This window comes from Beta vulgaris, chromosome 7 (genome assembly GCF_026745355.1).
Source record: "Beta vulgaris subsp. vulgaris cultivar EL10 chromosome 7, EL10.2, whole genome shotgun sequence".
Taxonomy (NCBI): domain Eukaryota; kingdom Viridiplantae; phylum Streptophyta; class Magnoliopsida; order Caryophyllales; family Amaranthaceae; genus Beta; species Beta vulgaris.
The window spans coordinates 52,792,976-52,820,300 of record NC_079208.1 but is presented as its reverse complement, the minus strand read 5'-3'; the positions used below and the strand labels follow the sequence as shown (position 1 = coordinate 52,820,300).

Below are 27,325 nucleotides of genomic sequence, written 5' to 3'. Positions count from 1 at the left end.
AAGACAAACTACTTTTTGGTGCTCTTATTAGCACCCTCTCCCCTACTTTGGGACCCCTCATGTCCCGCGCTCATTGCTCAAAAGAAGCTATGATATCCTTATCCATACCTATGCCAAGCCTTCTCGTGGCTACATCAAGCAACTCAAATCTCAAATGAAAAATATTAGGAAAGGCTCTTCCATTATTGATAAGTACATGAACAAATTTTGTCGCATTGTCGATGAATTAGCTGTCCTTGGAGCCCCCCTTGACCCTGAAGATGTCACTAACTATGTCTTTGATGGTCTTGACTTAGATTATAAACCTCTCATTGATGCCATTCAGGCTTGTGATAACCCCATATCCATTGATGAACCACATGAAAAGCTCCTTCGACACTTCCTCACCTTACCCGAACCCACTCACTCACCCTCCCTTCTATACTCGCCCACTACTCATCCTACTAACACACGCCCAACCCCTCATCATCCCTCACACTCATCCAACTCCCATCTCCAACACCAACCCTCCCTCGCCACTAACCAAAACCCACGTAACCCTTATAAAGGTCGTTGCCAATGGTGCAATGATCAAGGGCACATCTTGTCCTATTGCCCCACATTCAAAGACCTACACCCTGCTATCCACCCTCCCCCACACCCTTCTCTTCAACCCGAATCCTCCCTTCAAACCCACGTTACCTACATCTCCCTATCACAACCCTCCGCCGCTGCATACCCTCCCGCATGGTTGTTGGACAATGGTACTTCGCACCACATAACTACCAATCTTGCAAATCAATCCCTACACTATCCTTATGATAGCACGGATGAAGTTGTTATTGGTGATGGATCCATTCTTCCCATCATGCATACGGGTCTCGCTCATCTCTCCACTCCTAAATCTTTGCTCACTCTCTCTAATGTTCTCTATGTCCCTACTATGCACAAAAACATTATCTCCCTCTCCCAACTTTGTTTGGATAATAATGTTATTGTCGAACTCACTTCTTTCTCTTTTTGTGTCAAGGATTGAGCAACGGGGCAACCTCTTCTTCAAGGCCAACTAAGGATGGTGTTTACCAATGACCTCTATCATCTCCACCTCTAGCTCTCACCTCCGTCATAAAATCTTTTGATTGGCATTATTGCTTAGGTCATCCTTTATCTTCAACCTTAAATAAATTGATGTCCACTCTAGCTCCTAAAGTTTTTAATTTGCCATGTAAAGCTTGTCGTACTAATAAAAGTCATAAACTCCCTTTTGGAGAGTCTTCTATAAGTGGTACTTTTCCCCATTAAGTTGTATTTAGTGACCTTTGATCCTCCCCTGTGCATTATTATGACTCTATTAAGTATTACATAATCTTTGTGGATCACTATACCAAATTTATTTGGTTATATCCCCTCAAAAAGAAATCTGACACTACCATCATTTACCCACAATTCAAAGCTCTTGTTGAGAAAAACTTTAGTCGTCCCATGCTCTCCCTCTATTCCGACAATGGTGGTGAATTCTCAAACTCACTCCCTTTCTTCCCCCCCATGGCATAAGTCACCTCACTTCCCCCTCCTCACACCCTTCAACAAAATGGATATCTGGAACATCGTCACCGTCGCCTCTCTCTTCTCTCTTCTCTCACATGCCTCTATGCCCCTTCCCTTATAGCCTTACACCTTTCAAACATTCGTTTACCTCATTAATCGTATGCCCACCTCCACTCTTGACAATCATACTCCTTACTTCAAACTTCATGGTACTCCTCCCAAATATGATCACCTACGCAAATGTAGTTGCCTATGCTACCCTTGGCTTCGACCCTACACCGCTCACAAACTCGATCCCCGCTCCAAACCCAGCGTGTTTGTTGGTTATACCCTTACCCAACACGCATACCTTTGCCTTGATCCTACCACCTATTGACTCTACTCATCAAGGCATGTGCGCTTTGTCGACGCCACATACCCCTTCTCTACTCCTCTCCCACACCCACCTGCCAACACACTACTCTCCACTACTACTTGGTGTGAATTTTCGTGCCCCCTCCTCCAACCCCAGGTTGTTGCTTCTCTCTCCTACTCCTTTCGCTACAGCTCCCCCTCCACCAAATCCCAGCCCCCTCCCTCACCCCGCACTGCACATCCCCACATTCCAACACCTCCTCCCCTCTCCCTCTCCCTCTCCCCCTCCCTCGCCCGCTTCCACACCCCTCCCTCTCCTCACCCTTACTCCACTCGAGCCTCCCACAACATCTACAAACCTGTCCAAAAGCTTAACCTTCAGGCTCAACTACAACTCACCGAGCCCACAATCCTTAAACAAGCTCTTGCCCAACCTGCTTGGAAACAAGCCATGGCCATCCCACATAATGCTCTTATCGCCAAACACACATGGGAACTCGTTCCTCGCAAGAAGTTCTTCGATTTCTTCCGTAAGCAGATGAATAATCATCCGCTTCTCACGTTCCGTGAATAGCCGAGGCATTGAGGAATATCCAGAAAGGCATTTCGGGAATCGGTCTGATTCTATCTCTGTTCCTTCCGTTTGTCACAACAACCAAAAACTTAGTCGGTTGTAAGTGGGTCTTTCGAACTAAATATAATTTCGACAACACCTTCCAAAAAAGCACAATAGACGCCTAGTTGCCAAAGGCTTCCACCAAAAACCCGACCTAGACTATACCGAAACCTTCTCTCCCGTTGTCAAACCCGCAACCGTTCGTCTCATGTTAAGTCTTGATGTAACTAACTATTGGCCTTTGCGCCAACTTGATTTTAATGATTCCTTTTTGCATGGAACTCTCACGGAAGATGTTTTCATGGTTCAACCACCGGGGTTCATTGACCCTACCCATCCTACTCATGTATGCTGCTTGTGTAAAGCTATTTACGACTTGAAACAAGCTCCAAGAGCCCGGTACACCGATCTCCGCAATTATCTCACAAGTGTTGGGTTCAAAAACTCATCCTCCGAGACCTCACTCTTTTACACTCAAAGCTCAAAACCTCTCTATGTACTGGTTTACGTTGATGACATCATCATTATAGGTTCATGTCCACACTCTGTTTTGGCATTCATTTACAATCTTGGGCACCGATTCTCTCTCAAAGACTTGGGTAATCTTTCTAACTTTCTTGGTGTGGATGTTCAACCTATAACTCACGGTTTGTGTTTCTTAGCCAATGCAAATATATTGTTGACTTGCTATGTCGTGCCAACATGAATAATGCTAAACATGTGAGCACTCCCATGGACCTAAATCCTACGCTGTCTCTTCACTCTGGCACTACTCTTGATGACCCAACTAAATATTGTACACTTGTGGGTAGCCTACAATACTGTGGCTTGACTCGCCCGGATATTGCGTTTTCGGTGAATAAGCTTTCCCAGTTCATGCATCGACCAACTACAACTCATTGGCCAGCTCTCAAGCGGCTCCTATGCTACTTAAACGACACTCTAAGTTATGGTCTCAACATTTACTGCAACTCACCTATGACCTTACATGCTTATTCCGACTCGGATTAGGCCGGTGATCGGGGTGATTTTATCAGTACTGGTGTCTAAATGGTCTATCTTGGTCGAAACCCAATCTCATGGAGCTCCAAAAGGCAAAGGTCTGTAGCCCGATCGTCCACTGAAATCGAGTTCCGCTCCCTAGCTAACACAATTGCTGAACTTACTTAGTTGGGTAATGTACTTCACGAGCTTGGCATAAAAATCAACTTCATTCCCACCATCTACTTTGATAATATTATATTGGAGCTGCCCATCTTGCTGCAAATCCGATTTTTCACTCTCGAATAAAACATCTTGGCCTCGATTTTTACTTCTTCAGCGATAAACTTCAAGTTGGGTCTGTTCGTGTTAATCACGTGGCCAACAATGATCAACTTGTTGATATCCTAACAAAGGCCCTTGCACGTCCTCCTCTTACCATGTTGTTAGCTAAGATCGAACTTACCCCTCGATCGTCCATCTTGCGGGGGGATGTTAAGGATAACCATTGACAGAGTGCAAACTCTATCCTATTGTTTTCTATAGTAAACTGTTGTATGTAGCATTGTATTTCTATCATATTGTTATAATACTTAGTGATAGGCGTGTCGCGCACCTAACAAAAATACATATTTAACTAGTCCTCCTAACTATGTAGCAGGGTAAGTCAAGGTCGAATCCACAGGGACAAACGGTATCAAACACTAGAGATCCCGACTCAATTTAACTAAACAAGTGACAAACAATGATGAAAAAGGTGTTGAACTAATAATAATGCTAAATTATGACAAATACTAAGAACACACAAGGTATAATCAATCAATAAACACATCTAAAATTAAGTATCCCCACTAGCACGAATAATACATGAATAATTCCCATCCCAATAAACATAATCAATTATTCAAAAGGAGTAATGCACTCTATAACTACCAAAGATCTCTCCCGAGTACCACTGGCTACTTTAAACAAGCAATCAAACTTATTACCGTGGAATCATGTAAGAAAGTGACATTAAACATGGCATCACAGATAAATTCCTAGTAATCCTATCTACTTATTCCCATAGAGATATTCATACTCTTGATTGAATCAACAAATCCATCTAGATTCAATTCCCGCCTCACCACCTTTGTTTCCCACGAGAACGCTTCACTTGCAATCCAAGTTGAAAACTCGACTAAAACTTTCTGAAAATTTCGAAAACTATAAAGCTAACACGGGAACGGTAAGGGGGGGGGGGTTTCAACGGCCATCATGCGAAGGCTCCTCATACGGTCGTTGAGCCCCTTAGGGTTTCGGTCTTCGCTTAGTTTAGAAAGCTAACACGTATAATAATGTTTAATTAATTTTTTCCCCGTTTATTCAAAGTCATAGCATATAACTAATTAGTGGCTAACTCTACCTAAGGCCAATTCTTATATTTCTACATTAGATCTTCTTGCATTCTATATTGTAATTTCAGTCTATCTTAATTTTCACATTGTTATATTATTGTGTGCAATTTATGAGTCTTAAATCGTGATACGTGGTATTTAAAGCCAAGTTGGCTAGATTATACTGATAAGCATCAAATGTTTTAATGCTATAAAATTTCATGTTTCTAAGCAAGAATAAGGGAACATTATTTTCACGAGAAAATAATATACTTCTTGATGAAAAGAAGTTAGAGTGAATGAATAAGGAAGAAAAAAAGTTTATAGATTGTGTAGATACTACTAGGTATTGTTAGTTGAGCAAAGCTTGATTACTAGGCAAATATATATTTAAATTTGAGACGCTCGTGAAACCCCTAATATGTAAATTACTAGAACATATAAGCAGATCAAACAAGCTAAGAGGAAAAAAAAGATTTCATGTGTTAGAAGTTTTAAGTCCAGGCTATAGCAGCTTTAAATATAGAAGTTTCTTTTATAAGTAATAAACTTCTAATATTATTGGGATTTAATTGTTAGAACTAGAAAAAGGGTAAAGAAGATGAATATTATGAATATCGAATCTTCTAGGCGTGTGTAGACACTTTCCCAAAAGTGATATTCCGACCCTATACGAAGCACGGGTTGCACGGAATTCAATTTCGAGATACAAAGAAGAACAACAAGAGTCACGCTCGTATGAATCTTGTCAAAATGAGAATAAGATTTTGTAAGTTTGATTGATGATCAAATGTCTCAAAAGACTTTAGAGAGAATGCTTTTTGAGAGAATATATTCTGAAAAACCACACCTTCATCTGTGGTACCAAACCACTATTATACACGCAAAATAACAAAAACCGTCAAAACCGCACAAAATGCACAAAGCCACGACAAAAGACAGGCTCTCGTCGCGAGTCGCGACTGAGCTCGCGAGTCGCGAGCCAGCCTGTCGCGAGTCGCGACGATCCTTCGCGAGTCGCGAAGCTTTGCAGCCCATGCCTGCTACTTGTGCGATCGCGAGTCGCGACGATCTTTCGCGAGTCGCGAAGCTTTGCAGCTCATGCCTGCTGCTTGCGCCTGCTGCTTGTGCGAGTATGTGCGAGTATACATGCTACTGCTTTGCTGCACCATGCTTAGCTATAACCACCAAGCATAATATGCATTATACATATTGATTCAAGTAACATTTGTACTTGTTTGCGGTTTCTTTATTCCTTCAAATCTTATTGTTTACTACACCATAAACAATCTACGTGTATATTTAACGTAACTTGAACAACGACACCTAACCAAGTTATTCAAGTTATACGTTACATGAACTCAATCAACCAAATACTCTAAATTATCCAACAATCCTCCCCCATTTAGAGTATTCTAAAAGATAATAAGCACTAAACATCATCAAAACAAACATCTCATGCGTAAATGAAAGTGTATAAAACTTGAACTTTCATATAGTAAAGTACACATTCCAAGTATCCGTATCCAATTGGTGTCGATAACGATTGAACCAATTTCAATACATAATGGAAACCCGAAGATACAATACACACAAGATAAATTTACTTAAACTCATTATAAACCGACACATAAAGCCTTGTGTCCATATCTATTCATAAGTGTATCAAAGCTATGCCCCAATAGCTCCTTGAAGCGGCTAAACTTCACACTTACATAGGTAGATCTCTAAAATACATGCTACTGTGAAAAGCATAAACAAGAGACCTATTAAGTTATACAACCTCCTTATACAACACAGTTATAGAACTATAAACTTAGGATGAAATTGAAGTTCTACAATCATCTAAATGAAGAAATTAATCTTATTGAACTTAAGACCCAACGTCATATTGGGCGTTAAGTTAAGATTCCCTCATTCGTGATTCTCGAGGGGCTCCAATCCTAAACCGATTGCCATCCTCTTTACATTATCTCTAGCCAAGGCCTTTGTAAAACAATCCGCTAGATTATACGTTGTACGTACATAGTCAACAGTGATTACACTATCCTTGATAAGTCCTTGGATGTAGCTATGCCGCACACCAATGTGTCTTGACTTACCATTATAGACTTGACTATATGCTCTTGCCAAAGCAGCATCGTTATCACAATGAATCGCTATGGGCGATATCGGTTTTGGCAACAAAGGAATCTCAATCATGAGATTCTTCAACCACTCCGCCTCTTTGCTTGCGGAAGATAAAGCAATGAATTCCGAAGTCATGGAGGAATCCGCTATGCAAGTTTGTTTCTTGGAAGCCCAAGATATAGCACCTCCCCCAAGTAGAAATACCCATCCACTTGTAGAAGAGTGATCTTCTTTTTAGAGATCCAACTTGCATCCGAATACCCTTCTAAAACCGAAGGATATCCACTGTAGGATAAACCATAGTCCTTGGTTTTTCCTAAATACCTTAACACACGACGAATAGCTTGCCAATGTTGTACACTAGGATTACTAGTATACCTACTAGTTTGCCTACCGCAAATGCGATATCCGGCCTAGTACTCGTCATTGCATACATCAAACATCCAATCACCCTTGAATACTCAAGTTGAGATACAGCACTACCTACATTAGGTAGTAATTTCTCACTGGTCCATTGGAGTTGACACAAAAGAGCAACCACTAACATCGAATTTCTTAAGAACCTTTTCGATGTAGTGAGATTGAGACAAACTCAATTTACCTTTGCTTCTTTTAATTCTAATTCCTAGAATGACATCCGCCTCCCCCAAATCTTTCATTGAGAACTTAGACGATAGAAAAGATTTAGTCCACTCAACTTGGGATAAATCAGTTCCAAAAATTAGCATGTCATCTACATATAAGCAAATCATCACACCATGACCATTGTCATCAAATTTGCTATATACACACTTTCTGAATTGTTCAATTTGAATCCTTAGACAACACTACCTCATCAAATTTTTGATGCCATTGCTTAGGTGCTTGTTTTAGCCCATACAAAGATCTAATTAGCTTGCAAACTTTTGTTCTTGACCTTTGACAACAAATCCAACCGGTTGTCTCATGTAAACCTCCTCATCTAATTCTCCATACAAGAACGCAGTCTTGACATCCATTTGATGGATCACAAGATTATGAATTGCTGCAAGAGCAATCAATAATCTTATAGTGGAGATTCGAGCTACAGGTGCATATGTATCGAAATAATCGATACCCGGCTTTTGAGAAAAGCCTTGTGCCACTAACCGGGCTTTGAACTTGTCAATAGTTCCATCGATTTTCATTTTCTTCTTGAAAATCCATTTGCACCCTATTGGTTTACATTTAGGAGGTAGGTCCGCTAAAACCCATGTGTTATTCCCCATGATTGAGTCCATTTCATCATCAATAGCTTCTTTCCAAAATGAAGCATCTTGAGATTGCATGGCCTCATCATATTTAAAGGATCCCCTTCCACATTATAGACATATGGAAATTTAGTCAAAACACTATCTCTTGATCCTTCAACCAAATATACATGAAAATCCGGGCCAAAAGATTTCTCTTTCCTAACCCGTTTACTTCTCCTTGGTTGAGTTGATGTAGATGCAACATTTTCATCTAGAATTTGTTCATCTAACTCATGATCATGTTTTGATCAATCTCTTGAATTTCGGTACTTGGAGTTATATCCTTTGGTCTAGGAACCGATGAATATCTATTTTCATCAAAAATTGCATCCTTGACTCCACAATAGTGTGAACCGACCAAAAGTCGTTTTGTTCTATAACATAGAACCTATAGGATTTGCTATGAGAAGCATATCCTATAAAGATGCATTCAACTCCTCTTTCACCTAACTTTTTACGTTTAGGTTCCGGCACTTTCACTATTGCCCTACATCCCCAAACTCTAATGTAACTTAGATTTGGTTTTCTTTTGTACCATAATTCATAAGGGGTACTTTGTTCTTTTTCATAGGAACACGATTAAGATGTAACAAGCGGTTAAAACCGCTTCACCCCAAAAACCATCACTCAAACCCGAGTAGGATAACATAGAATTTACCATTTCTTGTAAAGTTCTATTTTTCTTTCCGCTACACCATTTTGTTGTGGTGTATAAGCCGCGGTTGTTTCATGTATATTCCTAAAGCTTGGAAATAACTAGGATTATGAAATTCACCACCTCTATCGGTTCTAAACCGTTTAACCTTGTCACTTAGTTGCAATTCTACTTCATTTTTATAGATCTCAAATTTTTCTAGGGCTTCATCTTTAGTAGACAATAGATATACATAACAAAATCGTGAATGATCATCAATTACTATATATTTTTTGTTTCCTAAAGAAGGTGTACTATGAAAATCACAAAGATCACTATGTACTAAATCAAGCAATTTAGTATCTCTTTCCACATTATTAGGGAAAGAACACCTAGTTATTTTGGTAAGCATGCATGTTCTACACTTCTCAATACTTGGATCAAAAGAAGGAATTAAATCATCCTTAGCCATAGAATATAATTTTCTATAATTAACATGACCAAGTCTTAAATGCCAAAGAGAAGAATTATCATTAATAACACACACATTGTTACTAAAGCATTTGAAATGCTAGTTTAAACATACCATTACACAAATAACCAAGTCCAACAAACAAACCCCTTAGATAATATAAATTTGTCCGACTCAAAAACCATTTTAAAACCTATTCGATTCAAGATAGCTCCTGACACTAGATTACGCCTAAGTTCCGGAGCAAATACAACATCTCTTAACACTAGAGATTTGCCGGAACTAAAGACCAACTCTACTTGTCCTACACCGAGAACTTGAGCTGTAGAGTCATTCCCCATGTATAGAACTTCTCCATTGTCCACCTCCTTGAAGGTTTTGAATGAAGACCGCTCCTTGCACACATGCTTGAAGCTCCTGAATCGATATACCATGAACAATCATCCTGTACACAAAAGATTTCAGAAATCATACACATATAATTCAAACTTGAATTACATGAAAGTTGTGTACAAGTACCTTGTTTGGCTTGGGATTGGCTAGACTCGCCTTTCCCTCCACCTTGCTCATTCTTTTTGTTCATTTTCCTCTTCCATAGGAAGCAATCCTTTTTGAAGTGTCCGGGCTTGCCACACTCCCAACAACCACGTTGTTGAACACCTCCACCATTCTTAGGCTTCTTAAATTGTTGCCTTTGGTGAAATTATTAGCCCTCTTCTTAGGATTTGAGTCTTTGAACTTTCCATCCTCCACCATGTTAATGGTAGAAGAATTAGGATTTACCTCCTTTTGTCCATCTTGAACCCGAATGCCCTCTTCAATCCGAAGATGAGCACCCAATTGTTCCACATTTATATCATCTTTCCTATGTTTAAGAGTATTTCTAACATCCTTCCAACTTGGTGGTAATTTGTCATTATTGAAGAACAATAAAAGTTTCATCCATACTAATATTGTGTTGTTTAAAACTTCCTAAAATCCTTTGAATTTCATGGAATTGTTCCATCACAGGCCTTGTTTCATTCATCTTAAAGTTATTGAAATTACTAACTAAGAACTTCTTACTAGATGCATCTTCGGCCATGTACTTTGACTCAAGGTCATCCCAAAGCATTTTAGCGGATTCATAAAATTGATAAACATCAAATAAAGTGTCAGACATACCGTTTAAAATGTGACCACGACATATATAATCGTCATTCTCCCACTTGTTCCTTCTCCTTGAGGCCTCCAAAGTTTCATCTTCCACAAACTCGGGTTTTGGAGTACTCAAAACATATGCCACCGAAAGAGAAGTGAGAAGAAAATGCATCTTCTTTTGCCATCTACGGAATCCCACACCCTCAAACTTTTCAAGTTTCTGAAAATTCGAAGTCATTTCACGTACCGTAGCCATCTTCAAGAAATATCACTTTTGGATTGTTAGAACTAGAAAAAGGGTAAAGAAGATGAATACTATGAATATCGAATCTTCTAGGCGTGTGTAGACACTTTCCCAAAAGTGATATTCCGACCCTATACGAAGCACGGGTTGCACGGAATTCAATTTCGAGATACAAAGAAGAACAACAAGAGTCACGCTCGTATGAATCTTGTAAAATGAGAATAAGTTTTGTAATTATGATGATCAATGTCTCAAAGACTTGAGAGAAGTGCTTTTTGAGAGAATATATTCTGAAAAACACACCTTCATCGTGGTACAAACCACTATTATACACGCAAAATAACAAAAACCGTCAAAACCTGCACAAATGCACAAAGCCACGACAAAGACAGGCTCTCGTCGCAGCGCGACAGAGCTCGCGAGTCGCGAGCCAGCCTGTCGCGAGTCGCGACGATCCTTCGCGAGTCGCGAAGCTTTGCAGCCCATGCCTGCTGCTTGCGCCTGCTGCTTGTGCGAGTATGTGCGAGTATACATGCTACTGCTTTGCTGCACCATGCTTAGCTATAACCACCAAGCATAATATGCATTATACATATTGATTCAAGTAACATTTGTACTTGTTTGCGGTTTCTTTATTCCTTCAAATCTTATTGTTTACTACACCATAAACAATCTACGTGTATATTTAACGTAACTTGAACAACGACACCTTAACCAAGTTATTCAAGTTATACGTTACATGAACTCAATCAACTAAATACTCTAAATTATCCAACATTAATTTCTAGATAGATAAGGCAGTTCTTCAAACAAAAGTACTTAATTCCTACATAATGAATTTATAATTTAGAGTGATTTCAATTTCCACGAAACAGAAGTTCTCCATGCGTAATGGTCGCTAGTTTATGTCACCACGTTGATTGTGTCTTGGTCGAATTAACTCAACATTTAGCAAACAGTGACTTGAAAATAAAATAAGTGATGAATGAAGCCGAAAAAATGAATCATTGCCCTAAAGACCAACAATGAGTTATAATCTGCATTATTCTAAATCAATAATGTTGATTAGGTAAACTACTTGCCGACGACGGCAAATGTTAAAGCAACTCATACCGTTCTTGTTGTTTTCAATTGAGGCTTGAAGTTACCCGTTGTTTCCTATGACTCTATATATGAATATGATAAAGATTATCAGTTTCGGAGAAAGTTGCACCTCAAAAAAAATCTTGTAGAAAGTTATACTTTTGGAAATTCTCTTGACACACACACATATATATATTTATAATTATTGTCAATTCATGATAGTGTTTGGTATGTCACTCTTCTTTCAATATTATGATGAACGACATCATTTTATTACACTGATCACCTCTTGGGCTATGGTCAATTCACCTTATTTTTGTTTATTTAAGATCTAATCAAATCTGACCAGAAAAAATAAGTTTCAATCATATTTATAGTTAAAAATTATTATTACTATTAAATACCTTTCATTACATATTAGTAAAAATTATAATAATTGAATATTAATAAAGTACTCATTGAGACGAATCAAACAAGACCCCACATGACTTATTTTTTCCTATATATTGAGAAAAATCTAAAAGATAAGATCTTGTAAATCAGATCAGATCAAATCAGATCAGAAAAAATAAGTTCAGATCAGATCAAATAAGTTCAGATCAGAAAATTTCAGGTGAACTAAACATAGCCTTGATGTGAATCCAAGAGTAAAGAACTAAACGCTTTTGTATTTTTTATTATGTTTTATATATAAACGAAAAACTCAGAATAGGTCCCCTAAAAAAAAAAAAAAACTGAGAATAGGAAACAACGAGTAAACACAGATAATTACAAAAAGGCGCGATTTTTGAGAAAAAAGTGTCAAAAAACACGTAAGTTGCAGTTATGTGATTGTTTAAAGCTCTTAAGGGCCTATTCTCCCCAGCTTATTTTCAGTTCAATTCAGTTCAGTTCAGTTCAGTTCAGTTCAGTTCAATTCAGTTCAGTTCAGTTCAATTCAGTTCAGTTCAAATCAGTTCAGTTCAAACCAGTTCAGTTCAGCTCTTGACAATACTTTTACTCTCACATATCACTATTCATTTCAGTTCAATTCAGTTCAGTTCAGTTCAGTTCAATTCAGTTCAGTTCAGTTCAGATCAGTTCAGTTCAGTTCAGATCAGTTCAGTTCAATTCAGTTCAGATCAGTTCAGTTCAGTTCAATTCAGTTCAGTTCAGCTGTTTTATGCCGAAGAGAACAGGCCCTAAATGAAAGATAGTCAAACCTCATGAAATAAGCAAAGTTATAAGTCACTATAATCTCTGATTTTTATTAACGAATATGTAGCTCTTGTATAGGCATTACAACCATTAAGACACTAGGAAACTTGACAAAAAAAAGTTAAGAAAAGGAAACAAATTGCATTCACACTAAACCTTTCCTAAATGTGTGAAGCTTTAGTTCTAATAATACGAAATTTTCCTAACTTAACAAAAATCTCTATTATATAAGCCAGGGAGAAGGTACGGTGTCCTCATTTAAAATGACTAGAATACCCTCTAATAAATTAAAACAACAATTTTTTATAAAAAATTTAAAAATGAGAATCAATGCAACTTGCCATGTGGAATAAATCAAAAATGGAACATACAATCACCATTAATAACATGACTAGATTGACATAATCAATTCACGAAATTCATTAGAATCTTCAATTAAAAAAAAGAGTTAGTGATATTTCCTGACAACATTAAGACTTCATATTTAAAAAGTTCAAACAATATGGTTTATTAACATTTACAATCGTTAAAGAAATATACCAAAGCCGCTGACAAATAATTATTAAATCTTGGCCAAAATTTTCTAACAGTTACAAATCGATCACCTTTAGTTCCAAAAGATAATAACATTTACAAAAAAAAACCTCAATAATTTAAATCACTACCAAAATAATTTTAGATTAAAAAAATATATGTCTATTCGTACATAATATTGTCGATGCACGCATCGCCTGCATATACGGCTAGTCAAAGATTTAGCAAACTTGCTAGTTGCTATCCAAGTTCACTCAAAATGCACGCCAAAAACTGGTTTGACATTACTTGTTATCCAAGCCAGCTTCTTTTTCCCTTCTTTCCTTACTTGATATCCAAGTAAACCCGTATATGAGAGTCTCGTGCTTGGATATGTATTACCCGTCAATTGATATTGTTTTCTCATGAAAAAAGAGTTGAAGAATTTAAAATCCAATTTTAGAACACTAATCTATCAAACTCTCTTATAGTTAGTTTATTAATTGTTGGTTAAATAATTTTTGTGTTGAATATTTATTGATAAAAATAATGTATATAGAATTTGAGAAAGTGACATCATATAAAATTGCAATCTCATACATACACTTACGGCCTGTTCGATAGTCGTTAATAAATTGCGGTAATGGGAATGAATTTTAAGTGAAATTTTATTAAGGATGCACCCTTAAAATCTCCATGGGGAGGAATTTTTTCTCCATTGGCAAGCAATCTTACCCCCTAAACTTGTGTTTTTGTCTCCAAGGGGAAACAATTTTCATTACCACTGTAGGTGGTATTGGATGGAATGAAAACTCAAGAAGGAAAGTAGACACTTTAGGATAAAATAGCATTAACATGGAAATGGACAATGATATTTTTCACAAATTTACACACAAATTCATTCTCATTACCACCATTTATAACCAACTACCAAACAGGTCGTTAGTCTATTACTTACACGTTAAACACATGAAGTGGATGTATGTCAACTGACTTAATTGGTTAGAGTTTTAGGAGATGATGTCCAAAATAATGGGATCAACTCCCGTCTACATTATTTGTCTTTTTCACCATCCCAAAAAAACTTAACACAAGGAGAAGAGTCAATCAATACTACTCTTCACTAGTGTAATGAAAACAAAATAGAAGGGCTTTATGCAAAGAGGTGGTTTCTAAAGTGGGAGAAACACGGGAAATTTAATCCTCGTGATGGTATAATGGGAGCATCACTATAATAAAGTTGAATCATACGCCAAACTTTAGTCTCTTTAATTAGTTAACACCAGTGGTAAGTAATCATGAACTGATAAGCAGTAGAGGATATGAAAAAATCCTACATATATAGTGTATATACCCTACTATTGAAAGGAGTAATTCCAACAAGGGTGTATGTGTTGAAACAGAAGCCTCGTGACCATTATTTCACACTTTTGCTTTGAGTGATTATTGACTCATGACTATTGCCAAAAAAAATATCTACTTTTTTCTATCATTAGTATCGTCAGTCTGATACGTTTGACTTGAAGCATTGAACAAAGCTCAAGCTTTATTAGTTGCAAAAGTAGTTAAATATTTGAAATTGGAACTATCTGCCATATGCAAAGAACAAAACTACTTTTTCTCCATGTTATACTTGCCAGTCAGTTGTCATCTCTGGTCTTGGATTGACCCATAATTCAACTGAGAAAACTTTTGGTTTTTCTTTCTGATGGTAATGAAAAAACAAACTTTGTAGGATAAGTCTCAAAAATAAAGTTTGTTAAAATTAATGCTTCACTATATTAGTAGTGGTGTTAATTCAGTTAACAAGTTCGGTTCTAGTTCAAACTAAATATTTTAGTTGTTTTTAGTTTAGTTAACTGAGTTCGTTTTTTCCAACTTAATTGATTCTGTTTAAAAATTTTCGATTTCAGTTTAGTTAACTCAGTTCGTTTTTTCCAGCTTAATTGATTCTATTTAAATTTTTTCGATTTCAGTTTCAATCCATAGTTTCAATTCAATTTTCAATTCAGTTTAGTTAAATTAACATTTATCTTTTGGTTTTACTCATACAATTTCAGTTTAAACAATTGACTATTTTCCTATTACTATCAGTTAAATATTAATAGTTATTTTTAGTTTGGGTTCAGTTAATTTCGGTTTCTTAAGAAAACCCACATCAACTCGGGTAAAACTTGATATCGGTTAGCCATGTACAACTTTTTCCTTCAGGTCAAGTCATTATTCATTGCCAGAAATTTCAACTCGGTTGGACTTTTGTCATATCGGTTAAACTTGTCGAAAACAACGATAGCATCAAGAAACGTATATGTATTTGTCTACAAAAGCGCATTTTGAAGTGGCTATATTTTCTATAAAATTATTTTGTTAGAGGTTCAACATTTGGCTGATATTGAAAAATTCAATATCAAATTCTTCATTATAGAGTATCTAATTATCGGTCATCTATATATTGATTATAATTACGTTACCGATACTAAATGTAATTATGTATGATAACTTGTAATGTTACTGTTTATTCTATAGTTTTCCAATGTGTATATTGACTTGTAACTATGAATGATGAATTGAGGATTGATTGTGATCAAAGATTAAAGGTGATCATGAATGATAATGATGATTGAGAACGATGAACTGGTGTCGACGATGATGACTAGGGTTGATAAACACAAAATTATACGAGTATACTGTGATCAAAGTTAATGTAAGTGAGCAATCATTATGCTAATCTAAATTAGTGCATAGATCAATGTATTTATATTAGTAAATTTTAGATGATACTCCATTGTATAATCTCAATTATATAAGTCAACTCTTAAAAACTTTAGTTTCTACCTATATTATCCATGTTAATCTTATCTAAACTTATCTTATCTTATATGAACTTATTAAACTTAATGATGTTTGTATTATTAGACTTATATAATCTTATGTGAACTTAATTTGTTTTATTTGAACTTAACTTCTCTTATATGCACTTTATCATATATTATATTATCTTTTCTTATCTATATCATCTTATTTGAACATATAACATACTTAATCTGAACATATATCATCTTACTTTTTTTTTTAAATAAGTTAAAATAAGTCGAGCAGAATAGAGCCTAATTATGCTAAAACTAAGAAAAGGGACTAATAAGGTCCTACGTTAAATTTGGGTAAAGGAAAATAAGGATTCTTTCTTGATTATTTGTTAAAGATTATACCATTTTAGTGCTATAGTGGTGTTGAGATAGTAGTTAAATTACTTTATTGATAATGAAAGACTCTTCATTTGCTCTAATATATAATTATTTTATTGATTATGAAAGACTTTTGATATGTTATAATATATACTATAACAAATAACAATCATATGTTTACAACAACGATTCATATGATGCCTAAGTGATTATAACAAGACTTCATATGTTGTATAATAATAATAATAATAAACATAATAACAGTTTATATAAATGAGAGTAAACATAACAATCATAAGTCAATAAGTTAACAAGCACTCCCTCCGTTTCATTTTAATTGTTACATTTTGATATTATACACTATTCACAAATTTCACTTTGACCATCATTTGTGATTTATACGCAGATGAAAATATAGTCATGTGGGATTTTGTTAGATTCATCATAACATGTATTTTATTAATATGTACTTTTTATAATTTTTACAAATACAAAACTAAACATATATGTCCTCAAAGTTTTGCATTGGCATGAGTGAAAAGTGTAAGTGTGTAGATTAAAATGAAACGGATGGAGTACTTAGTAGATAGTAACTCGTTGACTACCATATGTTAAATTAACAGTTAGTCATTTACTCACTTAGACTTATACCAACTTAGTAACTCACTAACTTGTTCCTATATAATTGAAAGAAGTTGTTACTAGATAAGATTAATGAATGTATCAATATAGATTATAAGCTAATTCAAGAATAATACACTATTTTAGCTAATAATCTAAGTCAATTAACAACTATGATCTATAAGTTCATACTCCATAATGATTTTGATTACATTTTTAGAGTCATTAAACTTAGCCATTTAGGTAGTTAGTAACTTACTCTCTCACAATCTCACTATATAACAACAAAAAGTATTAAACATGAGTTGAATCAACAAATTATAAATTAAGAAACGAGAATATGAGATTAGAATATTAGATATAATAATATGTAGAGTCGGAGAATAAAGTATGATTGTATGAAATTTATTGAACTAAACGAACGTGTCCATGGTAGTCGACAACCGATTCAATATAACAATACAACAATCTCTTTTATTGAATTGACATATGTTGTTATTGGATAAGATAAATGTATCAATGTAAGTCAAAACTTTGTTTAAGGTAACAATACTCAAGTTAAGTTAATTGTCATTCAGTTATATTCATATAAAAACTGAAAGCCGAGTTGTTATTGGATAGATCAATACACATGCTTTGTAATAAGCTAAATAAAAGAAAGTAACAGTAACGCATTAAGACTTTAAGTTAATCATCTTTAAGTTAAATAAGTTTCAAAACTCAAAATATCTAATGAAATTGAAACAAGTTGTTATTGGATGAGGTTGATAAATTAACCAATGTAAGTCGATAAGTTAGTAGAAGATAACAATAATGAGTTTAAGTTGGTTGTTCTTATTTTCATTTTGAAACTCAAAGTCTCAAACCATCCAATTGAACTAGAAATCAATGTATAAATGTAGGTTGATAATTCAAGATAACAATACAACATTTAAGTTAATCGTTTTAAAACTTACTCGTATTAAAGTGGAGAGTAAGGCAAAGAAGATAGTATAACACCGGATATGTACTTAGTTCACCCATTGTGTCTATTAACGATATCAGTATCATGGTATGAGTCTGCCAAATTCGATCCAATTGTAAACGACTCTCAGTTTCTCAATTTCATTACTCATTAAGAACTCGTCGGACTAATTTCGAAATCGATTAACTACCTAATAGATCGGTTTCCACCACTTTGTTCAGAATTTAGTAAATTTATAAATATTATAAAATAAAGCCCTATTCTTTTGGACTGAATTAATGGAAATTAAGTTTTTAGTTTTGACAACTTCAGATCAAGTAAGCTAGTTTCCGCACATAGTATTAGTCCAAAAGTTCAGGGTTTAAATCTATGAGAAACTAAAAAAAAAATCACACTACCATGCCAAAAATATCATTATAGGACGGGTATTTAGATTTTAGATTATCTCATAATAATGGAGATATTACTCATCCTTAGATGCCCTTAATATTGAATTGATTAGTTCGATTAGTTGACCTAGTTTAAATTTCTAGCTAGTTTAATCATAGATTATATGGAGTATCTTGATATTGCTAATATTCATCAAGATTACTGAAAATTACATAAGACAACTATCTGTGATCCTTATTGGGAAAATGTTTGGGTGACTATGAGGGTAGGCAACCCTCATGAGAGAGATAGAGAGAAACTAATATTTAATTAAATATTTTGGAGAGAGAAAATATTCCTACCACTATTGTATTTATTATACTTTCTCTTTATCTCTCTCATGAGGGTTGTAACTTGTAACTCTATCATTCTCCTTTGGGATTTATTTATTTAAGAAAGAATAATTTGGCATATATTTCCCGGATTGGAGTGTTTGGTAAATTATGCTCTACTTTTGATCGATTCTACTTTAGGGGTCGTTTGGTTCAAGATACTAATTTAAAGTGAATGGAAACAAATAAAAGATCGAGAGGATTGGTAACAAAAATGATTAGCTTTATATTTAGGTGTTTGGATCAGTCATGGAATGGGAAAATGTAATGGTAACCATTACCACCAAATAATGTATTTTGTTACTTGAGGGGAGGGGAGGGTAACAAATTGAGGGAGTACATTACCACCAAGTAATGGCAATGGATTGATGAGTGGTTGAACCAAAAAAAAAAAAAAGGGGAATCAGTAATTGATTCCGTTTCTTGGAGTCCACAAAAACATGAACCAAACGTGCTCTAAACTGTTGGCTAACTTACCAAGAGATATAGAGACTTGACTATGATGAAGAGGGAGTTGCTTAATTAGCTTGTTGCAGCTTGAAAGGCATGTAATCTTTTCAAATTTCAAATAAGTAGTAAGCATGCATTCGTGATTAAAGTTATGTGTTGAAGCTATGATGTATAGCGCACACCACATGTGAGTGTCCCACATTGATTAAATAAGAGAGATGGGTTCACTTTATAATGCAAAGGGGTTACTCCCCTTATTGCCATATGGTTTTAAGGTGGAACCTCCTTTGTGTTGTGAAGTGGACTCTATCTCCTTGTGATGGGTGCGGCCCAGACCCATATTTAACATTATGCAATACATGGTGGTAATTGATAACACGTTTATATACTCAATTTTTATGTGATATATTTGTGTGTTTTCACCATATTTTCCCCATATATTTAATCTCTTTTCGCTATTATTCTTTACTTTTCGCTATTGCTCTCCTCGGGTACATTTGTTTTGTTTTTGTAGGATTATGGCGTTTATTGGAGTTGATTGGGTTTGCACGAAAGCTTGGATGATTGCGGAGCATTCAGATGGATTGATAGCTTTATTCGGCATGATTTTGAAGTATATTGCGATATGGTGTTGGTAACCATTAATTCCATGCCTAAGGAGCTACAAAATGGAATTTTGATAGCAAGAGACAAAAAAAACAGCAAAACCGCCACCCTTTGGCGGTCCTTTCAAGCTTACCGCAAGGCCATGGCGGTCTCCAATTTCAATATTACGTAATCTTAGTTTTAGAGTGTTTTAGGAGTCCAAATCCTAGTCAAACTCCTTGTATTTGGATAGATATAAATAGGTTTTGGATAGAATTTGAGAGGGGGATATTTTTGGAGAGAAAATCACGTTTGTTTTGGCTCTTGGGACGCTTCTTCACGTTTTTCGTTGTTTTCTTCATACTTTCATCAAGTTCTTGTTTTCGACATTCAAGTTTGCAATTTCATCAATTAATTCAAGTATTATTTTCTCTTCTTTATTCTATTTATTATTATTGTTAATCATGCTTTCTTTTAATCTTTATTTTGTTTATTCAATCATCATGTGTGAGTAGTTTCTTATTCTAGGGTTAGGTTGAACCCTAATATGAATTGATGCTTGTTTAATTCCCAATTCCCAAACTTTGATTAATTTATGATTCATTTATTTTAGGGTTGGTTTTAATTATCAATTTATGACTAGAAATAGTATTTATTGAATGTGATTATTTTTGCAACGAAAGTTGAATCTTAATCGAATCTAGAACCCTAATTTAAGATAGAGGAAATCATCACGAAAGTAGTTGATGGAATTTATTAGGATGTTAGGATGCTATGTCTAAAGTCCTTAATTTGCATGACTCCATGAAAATAGGCATGATTGCATTGTTAGGGAGCTATTGATTGATCGAAAGAAATCCTTAGTACTATTAGGGCGCATCTATCCTATGAGTTATTTATTAGTTAATTAAGGGAAAAGGGATTGTTTGTGGCATTAATTCGTATTAGTGGGGATACTTAAACCTAGATGTCTTTAGTCTTTGATTCACTCTTGATAATTTATTTGCTTTAGTTATTTAGATTAGTTCATCATCACTTATTTGGATTACTTGCTTAGTATTAATTAGAGTCAATTTAACTACTTTGAATCAGTTAGTCTCTTGGGATTCGATCCTTACTTGCCCGACTACATTAGTTAGGAGGAATAGTTAGGTTATTTTTGTTAGGTACGCGATACGCCTTTCAAATTTTGGCGCCGTTGCCGGGGACTAACGGTATTTAAATTAGTTATTTTTGATTTTATTTTTGCTAAGTGTTTTCTTTTAGTTTGCTGCTTCGGCTATCATTTCTTGTTTATTTGATCTTTTGTTTTAGTTCTTTCTTTGTTGCATGCAAACTCGACGTAGAGGTCCACAGAATTTGATTCCTCTAGATCTTGAAATCGAAGCCACTGCACGCAAGCAAGGAAGTACAAAGAGACGAATTAAGAATAAGAACAAAGCAATGGGTGAAGAAGCAACTAAAACTCTTTGGGAGTACGGTGTACCAGATACTACAACTGGTGCATTATCGAGCATTGTTCGACCAGCCGTCAATGCTGCAAATTTTGAACTTAAGCCTCAGTTCATCCAGTTCATCTCCAACGATTCATTTGCAGGGTTACCATGAATGCCCTGTGAGTCACATTGCTAGTTTCTTGGAGAAATGCGACACAGTGAAAATCAACAGTGTGAGTGAGGATGCTATTCGACTACGCCTTTTTCCTTTCTCTCTTTCGAGATAGGGCAAGGAGTGGTTGAGAGATGAAGGTGTCGGAACGTTTGATACATGGGGGAAACTTGCCAAAGCATTCTTGGTGAAGTTTTTGGGCAAGAAAAGACCGCGAAGCTGAGGAACGAGTTAGCAACCTTTGAGCAACATGACGACGAATCATTGTATGAAGCATGGAGAAGGTTTCTACGTTTGCAACGACAATGTCCTCATCACGGGATTCCTGAATGGATGTTGATACAAACTTTCTACAATGGTTTGACACATGAGTTTCGTATCTACATTGATGCTGCTTCAGGAGGTTCCCTTATGACTAAGAACCCAACCGAAGCAAAGGATTGATTGAGAAGATGGCGGCCAATGACAACTACCATCCAAATGGTCGCAATCGTGCTAAGAAGGGAGGTAAATATGATGTTGATGCGCTAACCACTTTAACTAATACTGTGCAGGCACTATCTCACAAGTTTGATCACTCCAAGCTGGTTCATCTATGATGGTCTCATGTCAGATGTGCGGAGTACAAGGACATGCTGCTACAGAATGTCAAATCAACAATGATAGGATGACAATTGAGCAAGCCAATGCTCTTTATAACTCCAATCCAAAGCAGCCATATGATCCTTATTCTAACACGTACAATGAAGGATGGAAGCATAATCCTGCATTCTCATACAAGAACACTCAAGCACAACTCAATCCACCTCCTCCACCTCGCAACAACTTTTAATGCACCACCAGGTTTTCAAGCTAGAGCACCATTCAATCATCATGTCAATCAAGGTGTTAATCAGCAACCTCCTCCAATTCAACAGAAGAGCAACTTGGAGATTATGATGGAGAACCTTTTAGCCCAACAAACTAACTTTATGGCTCAACAAGGTAAGCAAAATGAGAAGACTGATAACGCAATTCAACAGATTCAAGCTCAGAATAAGCTCTTGGAAAGTCAAATAAGCCAACTTGCACATCAGGTGGGCCAATTATCAAAAGCTCCAGGTCATTTTCCCGGTAATAGTGAACAACCACCTAAGGCTCATATCAATGCTGTGATTTTGAGGAACGGAAAAGAGCTACAAGATCATCCTTTGAAGAAGCCATCAAAAAGAACTATGGAAGAGATGGTTCAAACTGAGAAAGTGGTAGAGAATGAGATTGTGGAAGAAGAGAAGAAGGAACCTACTCCTACCCCTATTCGTCCTTACACGCCACCAGTTCCATTCCCACAAAGGTTGGCCCGTGCAAAATTAGAGAAGAAATATGGGAAGTTCCTTGATATACTGAAAAAGTTGCACATAAACATACCATTTTTGGAGGCTATCTCTGAGATGCCATCTTATGCAAAATTTCTGAAAGACATGCTCTCAAACAAGCGGAAGATCGAGGAAAATGCAACTGTTTCACTTACAGTAGAATGTAGTGCTATTTTGCAGGATAAGCTTCCCAAGAAGCTAGGGGATCCGGGTAGCTACTCTATCCCTGTGAAGCTTGGCAATATTGAAATAAAAAAGGCGCTTTGTGATCTTGGAGCAAGTGTTAGTCTAATGCCCTTGTCAATTTGCAAGAAGCTTCAATTGGGTGAACCAAAACCCACACGCATCTCCTTACAGTTAGCAGATAGAACTGTAAAGTATCCACTTGGTATCCTTGAAGATGTTCCTCTCCGTGTTGGGAAGTTTTTTCATTCCATGTGACTTGTAGTAATGGAGATGGAGAGATGCGCAAGTCCCTATCATTCTTGGGAGACCTTTCCTGGCCACTGCTGGAGCCATCATTGACATGAAGAATGGAAAGATCACCTTTGAAGTAGGTACTGAGAAGATGGAGTACAATCTCACAAACTCCATGGCAGCTCCTTCTATGGGAGAGATTATCTATAGAGTGGATGCTCTAGATGAGACGATAGAGGTAAAAGCTGCTAGTCTAGAACTTGATGATTCACTGCAAACCGTCCTCATGGGAAGTGCTGATGAAGAGGATTGGAAAACTATGAAGTACAAGAGGCTCTTAGAGGAACCACATTCATTACCTAGTGTTGAGCTTGTCAAGGAGGTGTTGACACACGAAGAATCTAAGGAGAGTACTATGCTTCCTGAGGTAGAGTTAAAAGCTTATGAAAACTCAAGGTTGTACAAAGAACGAAGGAAAAGGTGGCCTGACAAGCATATCATGCGGCGAGGATTTCATAAAGGAGAGTTAGTTTTACTATTCAACTCTCGATCGAAGCTATTTCCTGGTAAGCTTCGCACAAGGAGGTCTGGTCCATTCAAAATCCTTAAGGTTCTTCCGTATGCCTCGGTAGAGATTTGGAGTGAAGCAACTGGCTCATTTAAGATAAATGGACAACGTCTTAAGCACTATCGAGAAGGTGAACCTATTGAAGGGACGGCGGTTTACACACCTTCCGACCCTCATTCAGAGTGATGCGAAAAGGTGGTCAAGCTAGATGACTTTAAACTAGCGCTTCTTGGGAGGCAACCCAAGCTTTCTCTTTCACTTTTTCCTATTACTTATTTTCTTTTTTCTGTTTTTGTAGAGGTTCCTTAGTCTATATTCTTAGTTACTTTAATTTTATAGTTGTCTTGTATGTTTAGTTAGTCTACGTTTTAGGTCTAGAATTTAGAAACCTAGCATTTTATTTTTCTCTTTAGAGTTTAATTCTCCTAATTTTTTTTTTTTTTTTATTTTTGGTGTGTTTTTGTACAGGTGAAAACAAACAAACAAACAAGAAAAAAACAAAAAACAAAAAACAAAAAAAAAAGAGAGAGAGAGGAGAACGTCCCACAAGGTCAGTGGGTATTGCCATCACATCGCAGTTCAGCCTTCCTACCGCCAACCTCTCGCAATCCCTGTTGTGACACACCAGACCCATCGAAAAAAAAGAAATAAAAACAACCCAAACCGCCAACACTTCGCAGTTCAGTCCTGCCTACTGCCAACCCACCGCGGTTCGGCCTGTGATCAACGAAGCCCAACGAAGAAAAAAAAAGGTTGAACGCAGTCCTGCACTTCTACCCTACTGCAGTGACGCACAACAAAAAAAAAACAAAAAAATTAAAAGAAAAAAAAACGCGACACTTACTGAAGAAGGAAACGAAGGTGAGATTGCACTCCATTGTTGTTGCCCCTTGATGCTCGAATTTGGTACTTCAAGGCGAACCCATTCATCTCTCTCTCCTTCGTGTTTCTTTTGGGCACTGAACTCCATTGAAATTGGTGATTATTGCTTCCCCCGTTCTTGTTCGCAATTCAACTACTGGGTTTGGTTTCCATCAATGGTTGCTTTACTTGCGGTAATTCTTGATTACATTCGCTGCACTCCACTCTTATTGCATTGGTTTCTTGAAATTGATGACTTGCTGCGACATTCATCAATATTGACTCGACCCCTTGACGATTTTCTTGACTGCATTGGCACTTGCTGCGAATTTCATGGCTTGGGGTTCTTATGCAATTGATTGATTGACGTAAATAATCTGGATTTTGTTTTATTGCTGGACTACTTGGCGAAAAACAATTTGGCGTGATTTCAGAATATTTCGAGAGTATTTGTGACTGAATTGTTCGAATGCATTGATCTTGATCGAAGATATTGTGTGTGAGGACTGTTTTATTCAGTGATGTATGATTTAGTTATCTTTTAATGCGCGCACTCTACATGCTCGATAAAAGAACGTGCCTACGTACTCTACTTCTAAGGCCAAATCCGTGCTTATGAAAAAGTCCTACTTCTAAGAGTCAACGAGCCGAAGGACATGATTACGCTCTTGGAGAATTTAGGCACTTGGATGCAATTTCGAGGGTTCTCCACTCCTCCATCTCTCCCTCCTCAGTGAGATCTTGTGAGTACCTCTCTCCTTTCTCTTTGTGTCTTACTATTGCACTGCGGACATTGCAACATTTAAGTGTGGGGGAGGGATTCATTGTATATAGTCGTTTGTTCATTTTTCTCTTTTTGCTAGTTTTTTTTTTAGGTTAGTTTGATATTTCCAAGTTGAATGGCAATTCAAGTGCGAATTTTGAAACACATTGCTTTGAATGTTTTGTTATGAATCGACTTGCACTGAATTGATGATCTATTGCATGAAAGATAGCATAAATCCCTCTGTGATTGGTTTGTGGCTAGAATGGTCTCCTTTGATATTGACTCGACCGACAATAATATCTTGAGTACCTTGGTGAGAATTTAAGCCATATTCGACTGTTGCACATTATTTCAGTCGTGTTCTTTTCATGTGTGTTAGTTATCCTTCATGTAACTTGAATCTTGGATTTGCTCTGTGACTATTTGAGACTTTGCGATGCAATATGGAAGAATGATTGATGTTCTATCTAGATGATTAGAGCTTCAACATCTTAGGGCCACAATAAATTTTTTTCCTTTTTACATTTACCCCTAGGATGAACCAATTTGAGCCTCATAATTGCCTTTTTGATAGCCTTACATCATATGCCTTAGAGCCTTTTTTTTAGGTTTTGTCTTGAAGGTGGATCAATTGGTATGCCCTATGAGTAATTGAAACTTGGAAAAGAAAAAGAAAAAAATAGAGACATCGATTCTTGAAAACAAAAGGAATTTGAAGAAAAATAGAAAGGAGATGAATTTGAGAAAAAGAAACAAAATGGGGAAGAGTGAAAAATATATCTATATATATATAATCCCCAAGTATGTGCATTATCTCCTCAATGTAAGTTTCAATGTTCATACAAGTTCCTTGGTTGTTGTTTGAAAGAAATTATTTGTGAAAAAAAAAAGGGCAAGCTTATATGGAGTTTGGTGGATATAAGGATGGATTGAACCCGACATTTGGAATATGTAGTGGGATTAAGTTTTCTTTTATTTTTGAGCACCACATCCCAAATAACGTTATCCAACCCCCTTTAACCAAGCCTACCCTTTTTATAGAACTCATGACTTCCGTGTTGCATCCTAACAGTATAAGTGGAGAAAGTCAATTTGCAAATCTAAAGAAGACAGTTACATGAAGTTGATGTGCTTTATTGCATTTAGGATGAGTGATTCTTATTCTAACCTCTTAAACACATGAGTGGCTTCTTTGTTTTGTTTTGCACAACTAGAGTGAGAAGCTGTTATTGTACAACTGAGTCAAGTTTGGGGGAGTGTGTGGTAAGACTGGTTGATCACTGAGGGTGCTAAGTCTGGTTTGCATGGAAAATTGATTTGTGCTTGTTGATTTGTAACGCATAAGTGATTTCGAAAGAAAATGAATTTTGTTTCTCATGACTATCTTGTTTTGCTATATTGGTTTGGGAATTCATCATTTGGCTTTGTAGGTATGCCTTCTGAAAACCTTCACGAGACCTTACTCGTCCACTAGGGTAGCCTAGGGGTTTAAAGGGCTTGTTGCACGTGCTAAGTGCAATCGTGATTCCTACGACAGTGAGTATAGGTTTTACTGCTTCCTTAGAATAGTTTCCTTTTTTTAGTTTCTTTCTCGAGGACGAGCAAAGGTTAAGTGTGGGGGAATTTGATAACACGTTTATATACTC

At 36.4% G+C, this 27,325-nt stretch overlaps 1 protein-coding gene and 2 non-coding genes across 3 annotated transcripts; 2 read left to right on the top strand and 1 right to left on the bottom strand.

Annotated features, from left to right (window-relative positions):
- The first annotated feature begins 244 nt into the window (after nucleotides 1–244).
- LOC125492157 (small nucleolar RNA Z247) lies at nucleotides 245–378 on the top strand. Its single transcript, XR_007268601.1, has one exon. It is a non-coding gene; the product is annotated as a small nucleolar RNA Z247 (small nucleolar RNA).
- A 21,550-nt stretch (nucleotides 379–21,928) lies between these two features.
- LOC125492104 (small nucleolar RNA R71) lies at nucleotides 21,929–22,035 on the bottom strand. Its single transcript, XR_007268551.1, has one exon. It is a non-coding gene; the product is annotated as a small nucleolar RNA R71 (small nucleolar RNA).
- Nucleotides 22,036–22,455: 420 nt separating this feature from the next.
- On the top strand, nucleotides 22,456–23,508 carry LOC104906326 (uncharacterized). Its single transcript, XM_048648322.2, has one exon. It carries the CDS (start codon nucleotides 22,456–22,458, stop codon nucleotides 23,506–23,508), a length of 1,053 nt encoding a protein of 350 aa, XP_048504279.2.
- The last annotated feature ends 3,817 nt before the right edge of the window (nucleotides 23,509–27,325 follow it).

Bases quoted from the DNA above. Each gene is read 5' to 3' on its own strand.
- LOC104906326 (XM_048648322.2), top strand. From the start codon at position 22,456: ATGAAGGATGGAAGCATAATCCTGCATTCTCATACAAGAACACTCAAG.